This window comes from Choloepus didactylus, chromosome 19 (genome assembly GCF_015220235.1).
Source record: "Choloepus didactylus isolate mChoDid1 chromosome 19, mChoDid1.pri, whole genome shotgun sequence".
Classification (NCBI taxonomy): Eukaryota; Metazoa; Chordata; class Mammalia; order Pilosa; family Megalonychidae; genus Choloepus; species Choloepus didactylus.
The window spans coordinates 28,672,702-28,691,811 of NC_051325.1; the positions used below are offsets into that span (position 1 = coordinate 28,672,702).

The window sequence follows — 19,110 nt, forward strand, 5'->3', positions numbered from 1 at the left end:
CAAATTAGAGTTGGCAGGAATGAAAAATGAGAGTGGATGCCTGGCTAGAGGAAAACAGGATAATCAACTGAAAGACAAGTCATGGAATAGCTGTTCAGAATTTTTTTGGAAGGTGGGTGCACAGATGGGTAGGGGAAGAATGAGGGTAATCCAGCAGGGCCATCAGGCTTAACACTTTGGCAAAAACCAGAGCAGTGTTCTAAGGAAATGGCCCACTGGCCTCATTAGAGGGGAGCTAAGTCGTCCAGTGAGGATATCAGAGCTCCAGAAAAAAAGCCTCCTCATTCTCGCACATGACAAACCCAACCCCAATACAAAACCACATCCATAAGCAAAACCTGACACTCAAAACCCCCACCTTCTTATTGATGGGTGAGGCCTCTTGAGGAAAAAACTCATACCTAATAAAACAGCAAAGCAAACCCATCCCAGCTACTCCAAATAATCTCTAATACCTCATTGGACATTTGATAGTGAAACATCGATAATTCAAGGAGAAGAACATTAAAAACAAAAAACTGCCAAGAGTTCTGAGAAGGTGTTGCCCCCATAAAACAAGAATAAGCTGCTATGAAAAAGGAGCTACCAGAAAACAAGTGTGGGATCAGGAAAATTAAAATGTGTATAAAAATAAAACATTTATAGAAGGGATACAACAAAAGCCAAAGAAATCTCCTAGAAAATCACACAAATAAAATGAAAGACTGAGAAAAAAGTTAAAAGACAGATGATCAATTCACAGCATATGCATCCAATATGAAGCCCAAAGAGAGAAAACAGAAAAACAAAAGAAAATAATCAAATATTCTAGAGTTTAAGACAATCCTAGAAACCTATCAGTTTCAAGCAGGATGAAAAAGCAACTAGATGCATTCTCATTAGTTTCAGAACACCATGGATAAAACGATTATAAAAAGGGAGAAAAAATCTGTCCCCTCAAAGGGACAACAATCAGACTGGCGTTAGGCCTCTCACCAGTAACACTGGAAGCAGAAGACAACAGGGCGATGTCTTCAATGGTCTGCAGGGAAAATTGTAACAAACTAGACTTCCGTAGCCAGGCAAATTCTTACTCTAGTGTAAATGTCCAAATAAAGACATTTGCAGACATGCAAAGGCCAGAAAGTTTTACCTCCCATACATACTTTCTGCAAATTATTTGAGAATATTCTCTAGAAAAACAAAAATGGAATCTTAAAAATAGGAAACAGGCCCAAGAAAACAATGCATTCAACAGGGCAATGAAGCAAAATCCCAGGAGGACAACAGGGCTGCAGGTCTGGAGAACAATCCTTTAGGAAGAATTGTTTGTAAAAAAAGGTAAATTTCACATATTCCATAGTATATTTAGAAGAGAATTGAAAATTGTGGTGATATGGTAAGAAGTAAAATTAGCATTTGGAAACCTTGGGAAGAAAGTGCTTTACAAGAGCTAGAGCCCAAATACGGAGTACACTAAATATGGAATAATTCTTAACTAGTGGAGTATAATAAAAGATAATTCATTTGACTTTGATGCTTGGATCATTTTCCTTAAGGGGCAAAACAAACAAACAAACAAAAAAAACAGTGATATAAAATTGCATTTCCTTTTCTTAGCATTTGATCATTTTATTTAGTTCTTGGTTAAAAAAATGTAATTATCATAAAAATGTAAATGCACTTTATTGTTTTTGTTAAACATGACCTATAAATAAAACATGGAAGACAATAATGGTTAGAAAACAGAATCTTGACAATTTAAAAGTAATATCACCACTGAGAAAAGACTAGAGGTAGAAGGGGGAGAGATGCAAGCAAGTACAAATAAAAAATTTCTAATATCCTCAGCTCATGTAGACAGATATAGTAAAGTGAAGGAAGGGCCATAAGGATGTTACGTACAGCTGCGTATATAGGGCTCACCAGGAAGTTGTGTGGGCTGTGGCCTTCTATACTGATTGAATGTTTTTCAACATTTATATGTATTACTTTAATTAAACCTTTAAACCCTGTACCATAGTTACCCACCACCATCACTCTCAATGCCATTCAAAAACTGGCAAAGGTCTCAGAATGAAAACATGCTATGATCACCTTAACAAAAAAATTAGATTTTTAGACTTTTCTTATTAAAAGAAAGAACATTTATTTCTGTGTCCCTTTTAGAAAAATTTAAAAACACAAATAAACAGAAGGAAGAAAAGAACAATGATTCTAATCTCACCTCCCAGAGTATACTCTCAACATGTTTTTGTATTTCTCGCCAGTGTTTATTATTCTTTTTATTTAAAAATAAAATAAAATCAGGATCATATAGAAACTTTCTGAAACCGGCTTTTTTGCTAAATACACTGTAGAATTTTATGTCATTTTAAAATATTCTCCTATAACATCATCAACCCATCATCTTTATAATCATTGTTTTCAGACATCTAGGCTATTTCCAATTTTTTTTGTTACCAACACTGTGAAAACATCCTTTCAGCAAGCTTTTTCTGCACATATCATGACTGTTTTCATCAAACTCCTAGAACTGGGACTGCTGTAACTATAAGGCTATATATATATATATTATTAGGTTGTCACCTTGATGCATAAAAATATTTCAATGTACTGGTTAATTCCCTTTGGCCACCCACCTCAAGGCTCAGAAAAAGAGAAACTAAATTTACTATATACGGTAGGAAGGAGACCCTTCTTCTAGGACAAAAAGTTGATCTTATTATCAATAGAATAAAACAGTCATGAAAGCTAATCATATACTGACAAAGTTTTACCATAACTAACTCATTTAAAATGAACTTGAGCAATACCTTGTTTTTAAAGTTTTAAGAAAGGACTTAAATAGCTTCCCCTTCTCCAAAGTCCAGCCTAAATTTGATTTACTAATATCAGAAGAGCATTCAAATACAATTAAAATATTAAAGTCTATTTTGTCATCTGCTATTTTTACTTGAAAGTGAAGATCTTTTCTACATGTAGATTATTGTGAACCTTAAAGCACCTCTGAGGCCCTTATCACCCTCTTCAATGGTGACAGTCCCATAGACACATGCTGGAAACCAGGCTCCAGTACTTACCGGGCACATGATCACACCGAAGTCTTAAAGATTTCCTCTGTTACCAAATGCGGACAATGCCACAACCCTGTGGGGATTCTGTGTGGATCAGATGGGATGTTTGTAAAGATCCTATCATAGCACAGAGTGATTGTTACAAGTGTTGGGCTTGGCTTTAGAAGGGCATAAGGGCATGAAGCTAAGTAGCAAGCCAGATCACCTTTCACCCAGGTTCTTAGTCTTTTAGGACTATCTCCTGTATCAGCCTGGTGTCCTGAATTGCACTCTTGACTTCAGAACTACCCATTATTACACACACACAAAAAAACTACCTGGACATGCAAAAAGAGCCTTTTCTTTTTTAAAACACCTATAGAAAAATAACAAGTGAATAGTAGAATGTGAAACGAAATGTGCCTATTTCTAAGGGATTCCTTATTTTAAAACTTCAGAACAATATGATTTCCATCACAGCTCTTTATGGAGTGAATTATACAACTTTGTTTATGACCTATATTTAGTTCAATGAATCACATAATTGAGATATAAAATGAACTACTACTCAGTAGCAATAGTATGTAATACTTCCATATCAAACCACTTCTGGAATTTGACCAAGATTTATAAATAAAGACAATTATTAAACACATAAACACTTCATCCAATAAGCCTTCCATTACATATTTTATCACTGCTTACAGATAAAAGTCACAGTATGGTACAGTAAAATAATATAGATTTATTTGGCAGTATGATAGAGACCTACAACTTGCCTTTTATGTAACAGTATGATTGCTTACTTGATTGACTGCCAGTCCATTGTAACTGTGAGAGGAGAGCTACGGAGAGCTGTAAATGACTTTCCTCGACATGCAGGCACTGGACACTGCAACAAGATTAAGTCACATCCAGACTTTGATAAAACTGTAATCACATCTTAGGAAAATCAAGTTAAAATACTTCACTTAGTGTTTTTAAAAAGTGGTCTCAGCGAAATAGTTTCAGTGGCTGAGAGATTCCAAATGGAGTCGAGTGGTGTCTGGTGGACATTCTTATGCACTATATAGATAACACCTCTTAGGCTTTAATGTACTGGAATAGCTAGAAGTAAACACCTGAAACTACCAAACTCCAACCCAGCAGTCTGGACTCCTGAAGACAATTATATAATAATGTAGATTACAAGGGGTGACAGTGTGATTGTGAAGACCTTGTGGATCACACCCCCTTTATCTAGTGTATGGATGAGTGGAGGAATGGGGATAAAAACTGAAGGACAAATGGGGTGGGATGGACGGATGATTTGGGTATTCTTTTTTCACTTCTATTTTTTATTCTTGTTCTGGTTCTTTCTGATGTAAGGAAAATCTTCAGAGATAGATTCTGGTGATGAACACATAACTATGTTATCATACTGTGGACAGTGGATTGTGTATCATGGATGATTGTATGGTGTGTGAATGTATTTCAGTAAAACTGAATTTAATAAAAAAAAAAAAAAGTGGTCTCAGGATGGTATTATCACAAAATGTACCAAGAGTCATAATGGCTTTCTGTTTCCTTTTGCAACAACCCTATTGCATGAGTTTTCAAGACATTCCTCTACCTGGTCCCTGTATGAGTACTGCTCTTCATTCTTTCTGCTATGGGTAGGCAAGTCTTTTCATTCACCAAACACTTATTCCTTCCTTTGCGCCCATGCAATCTCCCAACTCGTGAAGGTCCCCTCTCATCAAGCCCCACAACACACCCCATCCCAATTCTCCCCTTTTCAGAAGTCTGTCTTCATTCTACTTACTCCCCAGCTCTCCCTTCTGCACTGTTAAATATAGTATTTATTGTACCACACAAGCAGTCCTCATTATATAAGCAAGTTGTGTTCAAGATTTCATTAAGTCAGTAGTTTGGACTTCAGGATGCATTCAGAGATTCACAGACAGAGATTTTGTATGGTGGCAACAATGTCTCCCTACAAGCCTTTCTAGAACCTTTCTACTCCTCCTTCAAGAGATGGAGTCTAACTCCCTCTCCTGGAGTCTGGGCAGGCTGGTGACTTACTTTATAACCAAGAGAATGTGACAGAAGTTACACCACATGATTTTCAAGGCTCACTCATAGAAGTCAATGCCATTTCTGCCTTGCCAGCTGGACTACTATTTCTTGAAGATGTCAACAGCCATGTGAACAGATCGAGTGCCCTCAGCTGCCATACTGTGTATGAGAAGCCAAAAACAGCCCACACAGAGAGACCGCATGGAGGAAAGAGAGATGCCCGGCCAGTTCCCAGCTATTCCAACCTCTTGTTCCAACTCCAGTCACCATCTGACTACAACTCCATGGAAGACCTGGGTCCAGAACTACCCTGCAGAGTAATTCTTCCAAACTCTTGACAAACAGGCACCATAAGAGATAACAAAATGCTACTCTGAGTCACGAAGTTTTGAGATCATTTATTATGCAGCAATAGTGATTGGAAAAGAAAACCTGGAACAACCATCTTCTGGCCACCTCAATTCACTGTGGTTCAGACACATATAGGACCTCTTCCCAGCAGCTTTACTACTAATCAGAGGGCATGGAAATACCTTCACAAACACTATTTACATGCAGGATCAGGATTTAAATTCTGGCCTCTGGGCTAAAGGTGGGTGCCCTGAACCCTAAACTGAGGCAATTAGCAGATGATATCTATTTATCAACAACACTGAGTATTTAGAACAAATAACTGAATCCAACACACTCTGCTCTTTCTGCAAGAGAAAGAAGCCCTAGGAATTTCAAACATAAACACCTTGTATATTTCCGTTATTAAATTCTTCAAGGAATTATTTACTTCTCTAAGCATTCAACCCTTTACATGAGTAAAAATGTAATCAAGGTTAAATTTACTAAAGACCAAGGATAGTGAAAGCAACTCTAGAAAAGAGTAACAGGTATGGCAAGTCACCCTGTCTTATCAAAAGTTGCAATAACACTAAAGTAGTAAGACAGTGTAGAACTGTATAGAACCAGTGAAATGAAACAGACTCACATGTCTTCAGGAGCACTGTGTACTACAGAGGAAGCATCATTGGGAACAGAGGGCTTGGTTAACAAATAGTGACGGGACAATTATCTTTTCACCTAAAAGAATAAAATTAGATTCCTAGCTCTAAATCATGCACACAAAATTAAATTCCAGATGGACTAAAGACCTAAATATAAATAACAAAATGTAATGCTCAAGTGAGGAAGCCCTTCTTAATCAGGGCATAAAATGTAAAAGTCATGTGGGAAAAGACTGATGAATTTGACCAGGTCCAGATGTAAAACCGTACAACAAAAATTACCACAAGGGGTTTGATGGGTTGAGCCCTCTACCACAGGTTTTACCCTTGGGAAGACAGTTGCTGCAAAGGAGAGGCTAGGCCTCCCTATGGTTGTGCCTAAGAGCCTCCTCCCGAATGCCTCTTTGTTGCTCAGATGTGGCCCTGTCTCTCTGGCTAAGCCAACTTGAAGGGTGAAATCACTGCCCTCCCCCCTGCGTGGGATCGGACACCCAGGGGAGTGAATCTCCCTGGGAACGTGGAATATGACTCCCGGGGAGGAATGTAGACCTGGCATCGTGGGACGGAGAACATCTTCTTGACCAAAAGGGGGATGTGAAAGGAAATGAAATAAGCTTCAGTGGCAGAGAGAATCCAAAAGGAGCCGAGAGGTCACTCTGGTGGGCACTCTTACGCACACTTTAGACAACCCTTTTTAGGTTCTAAAGAATTGGGGTAGCTGGTGGTGGATACCTGAAACTATCAAACTACAACCCAGAACCCATGAATCTCGAAAACAGTTGTATAAAAATGTAGCTTATGAGGGGTGACAAGGGGATTGGGAAAGCCATAAGGACCACACTCCACTTTGTCTAGTTTATGGATGGATGAGTAGAAAAATAGGGGAAGGAAACAAACAGACAAAGGTACCCAGTGTTCTTTTTTACTTCAATTGCTCTTTTTCACTCTAATTATTATTCTTGTTATTCTTGTGTGTGTGCTAATGAAGGTGTCAGGGATTGATTTGGGTGATGAATGTACAACTATGTAATGGTACTGTGAACAATCGAAAGTACGATTTGTTTTGTATGACTGCGTGGTGTGTGAATATATCTCAATAAAATGAAGATTAAAAAAAAAAAAAAATTACCACAAGGGAAAGACTGGAAGAAGAAATCTGTAATGTATACAATCAACAATGACTGTATCTAGAATACATAAGGAACTCTTGCCAATAAACTAATAGAAAAATGAACAGAAGCTATAAAAAGAAAATTCAGTAAAGAAGGACACTGAATAAACAGTAAAGATATGAAAAGATGCTCAATTTTAACAGAAACCATAGATATTCAGATTAAAAACAAAATATCATTTTATACCTATCAGACTGGCAAAAACTGAAAAGTCTAACACCAAGTGTCAATCAAGATATGGGGAAATGGTAACTACTGGTAGGGGTGTGAGTTGGGGCCACCACTCTGGAGAATAACTGGCAATATCTAATAAAGTTTAAAATAAGCATACCCTATAAATAAGAAATTCTTCTGCTAAGGAGACGTACAAAAATGTTCTCTGCAGCATCACTTGTAATCATAAAAATCTGAAAACAACACAAATGCCCAGTACCAGGAAAGTGAACAGCGTGGTTATTCATTTGATGGAATATTACACAACAGTGAAGATGAAAGAATTAGATATGCAGCAACATAAGTAGAATCCCAAAATACATTCGTTATACCATTTATGTAAATGCATACAACAAAACAAACTCTACATAATAGTCAAGTATAAAGTGTAGAAAACACACCAATTTAGAATAGTGGCTGCCTCTGGGGATGGAAGGAGAGGAATGAAACTGAGGAGGAAACAGAGAGACTTCAACTTTAACTATATCACTTTATATTTTTTGTTAAAAATATTAAGTTAAAATCATAAAATATTAATACTTGCCAATTCAGAATGGTGGGCACATGGATGTTAGTAACATTATTCTATGTACTTTGTAGTTTTAAATTCTTTAGCTCAAAAAAAAATTTTACTTAAAAAAAAAAGGAATAAAATCTATCACTTCTGAAACAGTAGAAAAAAAAAGGAATAAAACTTGATATGTGTACCTATGAAGTAAAAATATAGAAACATGGATGGAATAATGACAATGATAACAGAATAATGATCATCTCTGGGGATGCAGATAAGGAGTGTTTGTAATGCTTTATATCTTTAAAAAAATACCTGGAGTAAATTCTGGGTGGTGGGTAGATGAATGTTTTATTGCTGCATTTCTCGTACCATGAAGTACTTTATAATTTAAAACTGAAAGTAAAGAATAAACAGCTGTGTTCAGAAACATTAGCAAATTTCTGTAAACTGATCTGCCTTCTTTACTAAGAAAAAGAACTAGCTAAAGAACACAGTATTACCTTTGTGGGAAGATTATATTTTCCATCTGAAAGAGAAAAACTCTGAACTTCTCCACATGTAGCACAAAGAAAAGCCATCTTGGTGCAAAGGGGCTTTATATTACTGACCCGAACCACCGTACCCCTAAGAGCAACGTATTTTCCATAGTAATTTGCGCGAACATTCTTGAGCTGTGTCAAGGGCTCATAGTTGTATACTCTAAAAACAAAAGCAAAAACAGGAACATATTTATGCATTATGAATTTACAATGAATAGAAAGTTGGTGTGATTTGTACTTTCACAAGTTCCTTTCAGGAGCAATTCTGGAATCCTCAAACCAACCCTATCATCCCTACGTACAGTAGAAATCTTACATGAATAAAATCATTCTTCAAAATACAAACTGCTAAATTTTCCCTTTTATTCTTGTCCTATAGACTATTCTCTAGAGGGAAAGGAAAAATAATGCCAAGAGAAAAGTCTACAAATCCAACAACTTGTGAGTTTCTAACTTCTTTTTAAAGAACTGTTAGGAAATGTCTTCTACAAATTCTAGAAAAGAAGAACAAAACCCCAATGATTGCCTTATTCATCTCTTCTAATAAGAATTGAAAGTTTCAATAAAGATCAATTTAAGAAAAAACAAAATGGATTCTATAATTTGTTCCCTTAATCTAGTAGAAATCTAATAATTTTAACAAAATCCTATCAAATTAGTTAGCCTATTACATGGATTAATAAATTTACACAGCAGGGTCTTGATAAGTACACATCCAAAAGCAACATTTACACAAACTTACGGGTTAAGAAATCAACTTACTTGAATGGAAAAGCTTTATTCCTATCATGCTCTCCTTGCAGAATTTTCAGTGGGTTCATACTGATCATTATTCAGTGGGTATAATGATCAATGAACTCAAACCCTTCTTACTGATTTCTTGGCTTTATAAATGGAGTTTTCATTCTTAAACAATCTTCAATGCCCCATTTTAAATAATACTTTAAGACCAGCCAATCCCTCACCTTGTGTGAATATGCGGCACATTTACCATTGTTTCTCCATCACTAGATAATCCTTCTTGGGCTTGTAATTCAGCTGCATGCCTTTCAAGGTCCTTAGTTAATACCTACACAAGACAGACATTTACTCAAAAGTTGGAAAATAAAACATACTCTTTAAGCAGAACTCTTTTACAGAGAATATGAATTTTAAAAATATAAACAGTTCAGATAGAATGGAATATAAACAGAACTCTAATAGCACTTTAAGAATCAAACATTTAATTATAAGTACTTATTATACAGTGGATTATGTTTTATCTGGGATTTTACCTTCCCTGACTGGAAAACTTCAGAATCCCTATCTACCACCTTTACTCCCAACTAGATTTAATACTGATAGTCCTTATAGTAGCCCTAAAGCTAGCATCTCCTACATAGCTTATGAAGGAAAAATATTTTCTACTTCTCCATAATCTCAGATTAAGCAAAACAGAGAAAATAAAGAAGACTTATGAAATATCATATACCTGCCCCCTTAACATTTAACATTAAATAAATATTTAACTCCTACTTGTACATAAAGAAGTATGCTGACATACTAAGAGGGAAAATGAAATGTACATATACAATTGTAATTTTTAGAAGGACCATGAAGATTTAGAGAGAAAATACTATGGGAAGATTGAAAAGGGACCATGAGAAAAGGTTTCATGAGACAACTGAGGTAGGCCTAAAGAATTTGCATAGGTGAGGAGAGGGGCATTCTTAAAAGGTATTTAGAGAATACTGGAGGCAGCTCCGTATTTAGCTGGATTATAGTGAATGAAGGAGAGAAGTGGGGAGATGAAATTAAACCAGATTCTTGGAAGGGTTTCAATGTCATGTAAAAAGGATTTGGATTTCATTTGGTAGAAAAGAGTTGCCACAGTTTCCAAGCACAGATCATGTTGGACCAAGTATGGCAGCAGTTTAGGAAAGGTAATAAAGTCAAGCCAAAGGCAGAAGCAGTAAGGATGGAAAGGAAGTAGATGTAATTGACAATTTATAAACAGAAATGGAAGAATGTGGTGTGTTGGATTTAGGGAACTAATAAGCAAAATCAGCCTGAAGACAAACCACCAAGGCCCCAGGCTAGGGTTACTCCCAGCATACACTTTTGTGATGAATGATGCCTTGTACCTTGATATCCTTACCTTCCCTGCTCTGTGTCCAAATCATAGCTATCCTTTCAAGACCCATCACAAACCCCAACACCCCTGTAATGTCTTCTTTTGAGCTTTCCCTGTTCCTCCCCAACAACTTAGGGTCTTGCCTTTAGCCTCTGAATGCACCCAATACTTTACCTGTGCCTCTTCTAAGATTTACTGCTTTTTACCTTGAAACATTTATCTGTTTGTCTGCCTAAAAAATGCTTTCACATACACTCTGTCAACTGACCCTAAGGAAAACTGAGGCAGTCACGATACATTTATTACTTTCATTTTATATATGAGGACACTCAGAGAGATTAAGTGATTTGCCCCATGCCACAAAACTAAGATCTAAGGCTTGATCTTTTTGAACCAAATTCATTACTGCTACACCATGATGCCTTGTTTTATCTTCCCTAAGCAAGTGAATAGCACCTGGAATGCAAGGTTTAATTTTTTATTAATATTTAATGAGAATAAACTAATTCAAATAAGTCTGAAGTAAATGTTATGTCCAAGTGAGCTGCTGTGTACAGAATGAGTGCTACCTTTTAGGACAGGACTGCAAACCTCCCAGGTCCAGCCAATGTCTCTTGTTAAAAGCTACCTTTTGGAGAAGGTACTGCCACTGTGAAATATTCCTTTAAAATTTTAACAAAAGTCTGCAAGTAGGAAATATTTACCTGATGTATTGCCAGACCCATGCAAGCCAAGGTTTTCTCAGGCGAATCCCTTAATTCATTTGCTATATTTGGTATCAAGTTAGTTATTTCACCATCTTCTGTCAGTTCTTTAAAATCCACCAAAATACTTCCCTTTCTTTCTATTTCATCCTATAAAATATTAAGGTGTGAAAATGATAATTTTTTTTTGGAGTCAATTATCATGACTGAGGGTTCAATTACATACTTTGAGAAAACATAATGGTTAGTTACGATGATAACAAGTACTAGATAAGAATAAGCTTTGTGCCAAGCACAGTTCTAATATTTTAAATATATTAACTTACACCTCTTCTCTAGGAAGTATTAATACTATTCTCCCCAACTGATAGAAGAGGAAACTGAGGCACAGAGAAGTTAAGTAATTCCCCAAAGTCCGCACTGCAGGTAAGTGGCAGAGCTGGAAGCTGAACCAAAGCAGCCTGGCTCCAAGGTCTGTGTTCACAATCACTAGTGTCTCAAATCCACTGTTCAATAAAACAACACATACAGGTGGACTAATATAATAGCTTTGTTGTGCAGGAATCTTACCTTATCATATAAATCAATATGCCTTGTGAAAAATTTTTCAAATGCTTGAATCTTCTCAATAAAAGGAGAGTTATCACTGTAAACTGATCCAACAAATAGGGCATTAGCACTAAGAATCACACATGTACAAGCAAATTTTTCATGAGAAGAAGCACTATATACATGGCAGAGGATTTTTTCCAATTGCTTTTTTTTTACCATTTTTTTTACTAAGATTTATTCATATACCATGCAATCATCCAAAGTCTACAATCCATTGATCACATTACCATCATATAGTTCTTCATTCATCACCCTGATCCACTTTTTTTTTAACATTTTCCTTGTACAAGAAAAAGTGAAAGCAAGAATAAAAAAACAAGAGTAAAAACAGAACACCCAAATTTTCTCCCATCCATTCTTCCTTTAGTTTCCAATTGCTTTTATTCAAATTACATTTAGATAAAAACTAGGGTAGAATGTACAGTTAAGATGCTAAAACAACTTAAGGTATGCATACTCTGAAATGTGAAAAGTTAGTGTGTCTATCTCTCTAAAAAGCACCAATATTGGAATCTTTGTATTGAAACTTTGACACCTGATACGACATAGTAGCTCAAATATCTTACATAATAAAACTTAAACCAAAAAAATTATAATAAAGCCAAAGCCATACACTTGAAATAGAGCTGAAGACAATTAGTTTTTGCAAAGTAAATTCTATAAGTCCAAATTGCCACTCATCCAATTCCTTCCTGAAATCAGGGAAGAGACAAATCAACCCTTGACTCTGACCCCAAAATCATAGTTAATTTTTTACACCCTAAAGTTCTATAATATCCTGGAATTGGTCCCCCACAGAGAAAGAGTACAACAGTTTGGAAATAGTTAGTCAAACCTTAGGCACCTACTGAGATCCATCTTCAGGACCAGTCCAAAGAATACTTGTTGTGACTGAGCTAACTACTAGCGGACTATTAGGAATGTGGGTGACTAATGCTTCTTTTTTTTTTTTTAATAAGAAATTTTATTTTGAGATAAATTCAAACTTACAGGAACAGTTGCAAAAACAGTACAAACCCCATACATAGAACTCCAGCATACCCCTCCCCCCTTCTCCCAATACCTCGATCCACCACCTTTAACATCCTGTCACACTACCATTTCTTTCTTTCTTTCCCTCCCTGCCTCCCTCCCCTCCCCATCATCCATCATCTATTGCTCTGTCTTCTGAACATATGAGAGTAAGCTGCACACATCCTTGAAAAAACAATATAATTCACATATACATTTCCCATGAACAAGAACATTCTTTGATGCAATCCCATTAAAGGCAGCTAAGAAGTTCAAGAAACTCAACATTGATACAAAGCTTACATTACATATTTCCTTTTTGTTTTCCTTATGTTCCATCTGTGTCCCTTTGAGCCTTCTCTCCTCCATCCTCAGATCCCATCCAGGATCATCCTTGGCATTTAATTCTCATCTATCTAGACTTTTTTTTTTTTCAATTGTGGAAACATATATACAGCCTAAATCTTCCCATTCCACCCCCTCCCTAGCATTCCATTAGTGGGATTAATCACATTTAGAATGTTGCAATGCTATCACCTTCCCACCATCCCTTTCTAGAAGTTTCCCTTCACCCCAAACAGCAACCGTACACTCATTTCTTAACTCCCCATTGCCCATTCCCCGACTTCTTGGAACCCCTACTCTACTTTTCATCTCTATGGTCATATTCTCTGATATTTTCTTTGTGTCTACTGTGGGGCTTAAATTTAACATCTTAAATCTATAACAACCTTGTTTTTCTTTGATACCAACTTAACTTCAACAGGACACATAAACTATGTTCCTACACTCCCTCATTCCCCCACTTTTATGTAGTTCTTGTCAAAAATTACATATTTTACACTGAGTCCAAAACCACTGATTTATCATTTCAGTTTATGTATTTTAGATCCTGTAGGAAGTAAATAGTGGAGTTACAATCAAAAATACAGTAGTATTGGTATTTATATTTATCATGTGATCTTTAGTGGTACCCTTTATTTCTTCATGTAGTTTCAGTCAATTGTTTAGTGTCCCTTCCTTTCAGCCTGCTCAACTTCCTTTAGCATTTCTTATAGGATTGATCTACTGGTGGTGAAGTCCCTCAGCTTTTTTCTCTGTCAGCAGGGCTCCCTTTAGTATCTGAAGTAGGGCAGGTCTTTTATTAGCAAAATCTCTCAACATTAGTTTGTCTGTGAAAAATTTAAGCTCTCCCTCAAATCTGAAGGCGAGTTTTGCTGGATAAAGTATTCATGGTTGGGAATTTTTCTCTCTCAGAGTTTTTTTTTTTTTTTTAATTTAATCTTCATTTTATTGAGATATATTCACATACCACGCAGTCATACAAAACAAATCGTACTTTCGATTGTTTACAGTACCATTACATAGTTGTACATTCATCACCTAAATCAATCCCTGACACCTTCATTAGCACACACACAAAAATAACAAGAATAATAATTAGAGTGAAAAAGAGCAATTGAAGTAAAAAAGAACACTGGGTACCTTTGTCTGTTTGTTTCCTTCCCCTACTTTTCTACTCATCCATCCATAAACTAGACAAAGGGGAGTGTGGTCCTTATGGCTTTCCCAATCCCATTATCACCCCTCATAAGCTACATTTTTATACAACTGTTTTCGAGATTCATGGGTTCTGGGTTGTAGTTTGATAGTTTCAGGTATCTACCACCAGCTACCCCAATTCTTTAGAACCTAAAAAGGGTTGTCTAAATTGTGCGTAAGAGTGCCCACCAGAGTGACCTCTCGGCTCCTTTTGGAATCTCTCTGCCACTGAAGCTTATTTCATTTCCTTTCACATCCCCCTTTTGGTCAAGAAGATGTTCTCCGTCCCACGATGCCGGGTCTACATTCCTCCCCGGGAGTCATATTCCACGTTGCCAGGGAGATTCACTCCCCTGGGTGTCTGATCCCACGTAGGGGGGAGGGCAGTGATTTCACCTTTCAAGTTGGCTTAGGTAGAGAAAGAGGGCCACATCTGAGCAACAAAGAGGCATTCGGGAGGAGGCTCTTAGGCACAACCATAGGGAGGCCTAGCCTCTCCTTTGCAGCAACCGTCTTCCCAAGGGTAAAACTTATGGTAAAGGGCTCAACCCATCAAACCACCAGTCCCCTATGTCTGTGGTCATGTTAGCAACCATGGAGGTGGGGTAGGCCAATACCCCTGCATTCTCCACAGGCTCCTCAAGGGGGCACTACATCTTTTTTTTTTCCTTGTTTTTCTTTTTTTTTTTTTTTAACTTTCCCTTCTTTTTTAAATCAACTGTATCTCTCAGAGTTTTAAATATGTCATGCCACTGCCTTCTTGCCTCCAAGGAGGCTGCTGAGTAGTCACTACTTAGCCTTACGTTGTTTCCTTTGTATGTGGTGAATTGCTTCTCTCTTGCCGCTTTCAGAACTTGCTCCTTGTCTTCAGTATTTGACAGTCTGATCAGAATATGTCTTGGAGTGGGTTTATTTGGATTTATTCTATTTGGAGTTCACTGGGCATTTATGCTTTGTGTATTTATATTGTGTAGAGGGTCTGGGAAGTTCTCCCCAACAATTTCTTTGAATACTCTTTCTAGACCTTTACCCTTCTCTTCCCCTTCTGGGACACCAATGAGTCTTAAATTTGGATGTTTTATTTTATCTATCCTATCCGAGATCCATTTCAAGTTTTTTTTATTTTTTCCCCATTCTTTCTTTCGTTCTTTCATTTTCTGTTCTGTGGTCCTCGAGGAGGCTGAGTTGTTGTTCAAGTTCCTCTAATCTTGTATTATGAGTATCCAGAGTCTTTTTAATTTGGCCAACAGTTTCTTTTATTTCCATAAGATCTTCTATTTTTTTATTTACTTTTGCAATTTCTTCTTCATGCTCTTCTAGGGTCTTCTTTATGTCCTTTATACCCTGAGCCATGCTCTTGTTGCCTGTCTGTAATTTTTCGATTAATTGTGCCAAGTACTGTGTGTCTTCTGATCTTTCGATTTGGGTGTTTTGGTTTGGGTTCTCCATATCGTCCGGTTTTATCATATGCTTTAAGATTTTCTGTTGTTTTTGGCCTCTTGGCATTTGCTTTACTTGATCCCTAATTTGACAGAACTGCAGCTTGGTGGCGTACACTTTCTCTAACTAACCAGCAGATGTCGTCCGTGAGTCACCTATTACCCTCAAGTCAGTTCTCCTCCACTTTTTCTTTGTGGTGTGTGGGGTTCTGATTCTTGTGGGGTCCAATTGGTGCACCAAGTTTGGGTGTGTTGCTGGTGCTGTCCACCCTGAATGTGGGGAGTGTGTCTGGGTGGTTAGGCAGGCAGGGCAGCTTTAATAATCAAACCTCCCAGGTGTTCCCAGAGATTTAAGGCTGTTGCAGGAGCCTAAGCCTTCATTTCAGTCTTTCCACCGAATGTCTCTGCTGCTGACCCACAAGTCCTTGGTATTGGCATGGGTTCCCTGGGATTTCCGAGCGGTTCCCCCTTCCCAGCTGTGCTCTTCCAGGACCTCTACTGAGGGAGGGCCATGCCACATCACTAGAGCGTGCCAGCCCGCCAGGGAAGCCCTGGGTCACTAGGCCGTGTAGGGGTGCTCCCAGCCTGCTTCAAAGATGGTTGAATGGGATGTGTTAACTTCCCCCTTTTTGCACAGCTCCGCCCTCCCAGCTCTGGGACAATCAGCCGTGGGTGTATTAAAGGCCACTGTCCACAGCCGATATTGTGGTTTGTGTGTAGCACTGCAGGAAAGATTCCCCGTCATACTGGGCTTCTTGGCACGGCTCTGGGCTATGGGTCTGGCCCTGGGCAGGAGCGTCCCCCACCTGCTGCGGAGATGGCTGCAAGGAATGCAGTTTTTTTTCTCCTTTTGGCTCCCCTCTGCTCCTCGGTCTCGAGACAATCAGCAGCGGGTGTGGGAAGGGGTATCCTCCATGCCAGACACAGAGGCGTTAGCTCAGCCCGCTCCTGCTGTGCTTCACTGCGCGGCTCTCCCCGTCTTATCTGCAGCCACTCCCGGGCTTTTTTTTTTCAAAGAACTAGTCCGTCTCCAAACGCCAGCCCACCGTTTCCCCATACCGCAGAGCGGCCACGGGACTTTCATCCAACTCACTCACTCGTTTCAGAATGTAGGTTCCTGGTTTCACCAAATGCACATTCCCTGTGGATTTAGCAGACCTTGTCCAGCTGGTGCATCGCTGGCAGTGGTGTTCTGGGTCACTTTCTGGTTTTTATCTAGTATTTTTCACGGAGGTGTTTTTTTGCCGTCTCACCTAGCCGCCATCTTAGGTTCTCCTGACTAATGTTTCTTAAAGCAAACAAAAGCAAGATCATCTGTGAAACAAATCTGTCTATTTAATAGGAAGAAACAGATTCTCAATACAGAAAACATTTGCAAAACACTTTATTCATTCACAATATGAATACTGAATGCATAGTATAGGCCAGGGTCTCTGCCCTCAAGCACTGCAGTCTAGTGGGAAAAAGACACAGATTTAAAAAACCCCATACCTCATAAGGGACGATAACAAACACGTAGACACTATAAGAGCACAGAAAAGAAGACAGTACCCCATACCTATAAAGACAGATGCATGGTGTTAGCTGGCATTCTTGATTATAAAAGGTTCCTTAACAAATTGTGTTTCCATGCAAACCTGTGCTGGTTGTTGTCTCTCAGCTCCAAACCCACCCTACTATTTTCTGCTCTGTGAGGCTATGACTGAGATCTATTTTTCCCAGATTCCCTTTACATTCTGCCAATGGGAGGCACTTTAGAGAGACTGGAAGGTGGCAGGAAAGAAGAAAGGAATTTATTGTTGTTTTCAATTCCCTTCAGCATTTCACCAGATAGAGGCCAGCTTCACAGTTCCAGCCTCCACTTCCAAGCACAAGCCATGCCATGTCCCTCAAAGGTACCAGCCACAGCCAGTTTCAGTGCCTTCAGGGGTCTGAGAAGAGCTCTGCAGGGTGCCCCTTGGAAAATCAAGCAGTAGCTAGGCTGTGGCCCCTTCTTTGAATTCCTAGGGCCTAGTAACTTCAAAACTTCTTATCCTTTGTTCCTTCAACCATAGTGATGTGGTTGCTTCCTATAGTTATTACTATCTGGGAGGTCACCTCCATGTTATCTTTTGCTCTTTCAGTTTTCCACCTGTATATCCAATTACCTATATTAAATCCCTGTTTTTAAATACCTAGTGTGGTTCCTGTTTTCCTGGCTAATACAAAATGAAAATATAATGATCTTCAAGCCTAAACATGATCTAATTGTTGGGTAAATTAAGATTAGAAGAGGTATAAATCAGTAAGCCTAGTGAATTGTAATATGAGATATAGCACCCAAAAACAAATTAAGAAAATATAATATACAGTACATTTTACACCTTTAACTCTACCTTCAGATAAATAAAGCTTCCAGCCTTTATATGGTGTAAACTGATTTAATGTTGATTGTAGTATCAAAAACTGTGGGGGTTGTTCTGGAAAAAATCAAATATTAGGTTAGCAGAAACAGAACAAAATTTTCTTTTCCAATTTGCTTTTCCCTTCAGCACTGAGAACTTGCTGTGACAATAATATATACATCTAAGTTAGTGATATCAGAAAAATTTTGGATATTAACATCCAAATACTACCTAGGGAGTAACATTAAAAAAAGAGAAACTGAAATCTGAGTTAAACTGCCTTGTATGATAGGCATGAAGAGCTTCCTTCAAGAAGAAAAAAAAATTGAACAATCTTTGACCTCACCTACCAGAGGTTTTATTCAAGTCAGGTCTACGTTCTCTTTCTCTCCACTTTCCTGAGAAGCTCCTACCACCTCTTCCTCTTTTCCAACTTTGAAATCGTCCTCGTCCAAATCCTCTGCCTCTGGACTCTCCATTCATATCTTATGAAAGACAGATTAGAAGAGTCTTCACCAAAACTGTAAAGGAAATAACACTCTTAAAAATGTATTACAATCAGATGCAGCTCCCTTCCCCATAATGTCAACACCGCTTTTCAACATGAACAAGTTAGGGTGATCACTGCTTAGACACCCCTGAAGGTTGAGAAAGTGACTAAATGAGAGGGAGGGGTAGCAACAGACAAGATAGGATTTAACAAAGGATTATGAAAACTGAATCTCTATAAACAAAATTTTTTAGATGCTAGGGTATTAGAATAGCTAGAAGGAAATAAT

General features: G+C 38.0%; 1 protein-coding gene across 2 annotated transcripts in view; it reads right to left on the reverse strand.

The window, feature by feature from the left end:
* Nucleotides 1–19,110, reverse strand: part of MCM8 (minichromosome maintenance 8 homologous recombination repair factor) — a 49,039-nt gene that overhangs the window by 23,029 nt on the left and 6,900 nt on the right. Inside the window, exons 2-8 of one of the 2 annotated variants that reach the window (XM_037811536.1) lie at nucleotides 18,682–18,852; nucleotides 18,323–18,406; nucleotides 11,914–11,996; nucleotides 11,344–11,493; nucleotides 9,492–9,595; nucleotides 8,488–8,686; nucleotides 3,842–3,927 (exon numbers count right to left, since the gene is read on the reverse strand). In XM_037811536.1, the coding sequence (XP_037667464.1) occupies nucleotides 3,842–3,927; nucleotides 8,488–8,686; nucleotides 9,492–9,595; nucleotides 11,344–11,493; nucleotides 11,914–11,996; nucleotides 18,323–18,406; nucleotides 18,682–18,814 (839 nt within the window). In that variant the 5' untranslated portion in view covers nucleotides 18,815–18,852. The remainder of the gene's footprint in view (nucleotides 1–3,841; nucleotides 3,928–8,487; nucleotides 8,687–9,491; nucleotides 9,596–11,343; nucleotides 11,494–11,913; nucleotides 11,997–18,322; nucleotides 18,407–18,681; nucleotides 18,853–19,110) is intronic. The other variant, XM_037811537.1, reaches the window with a different exon arrangement.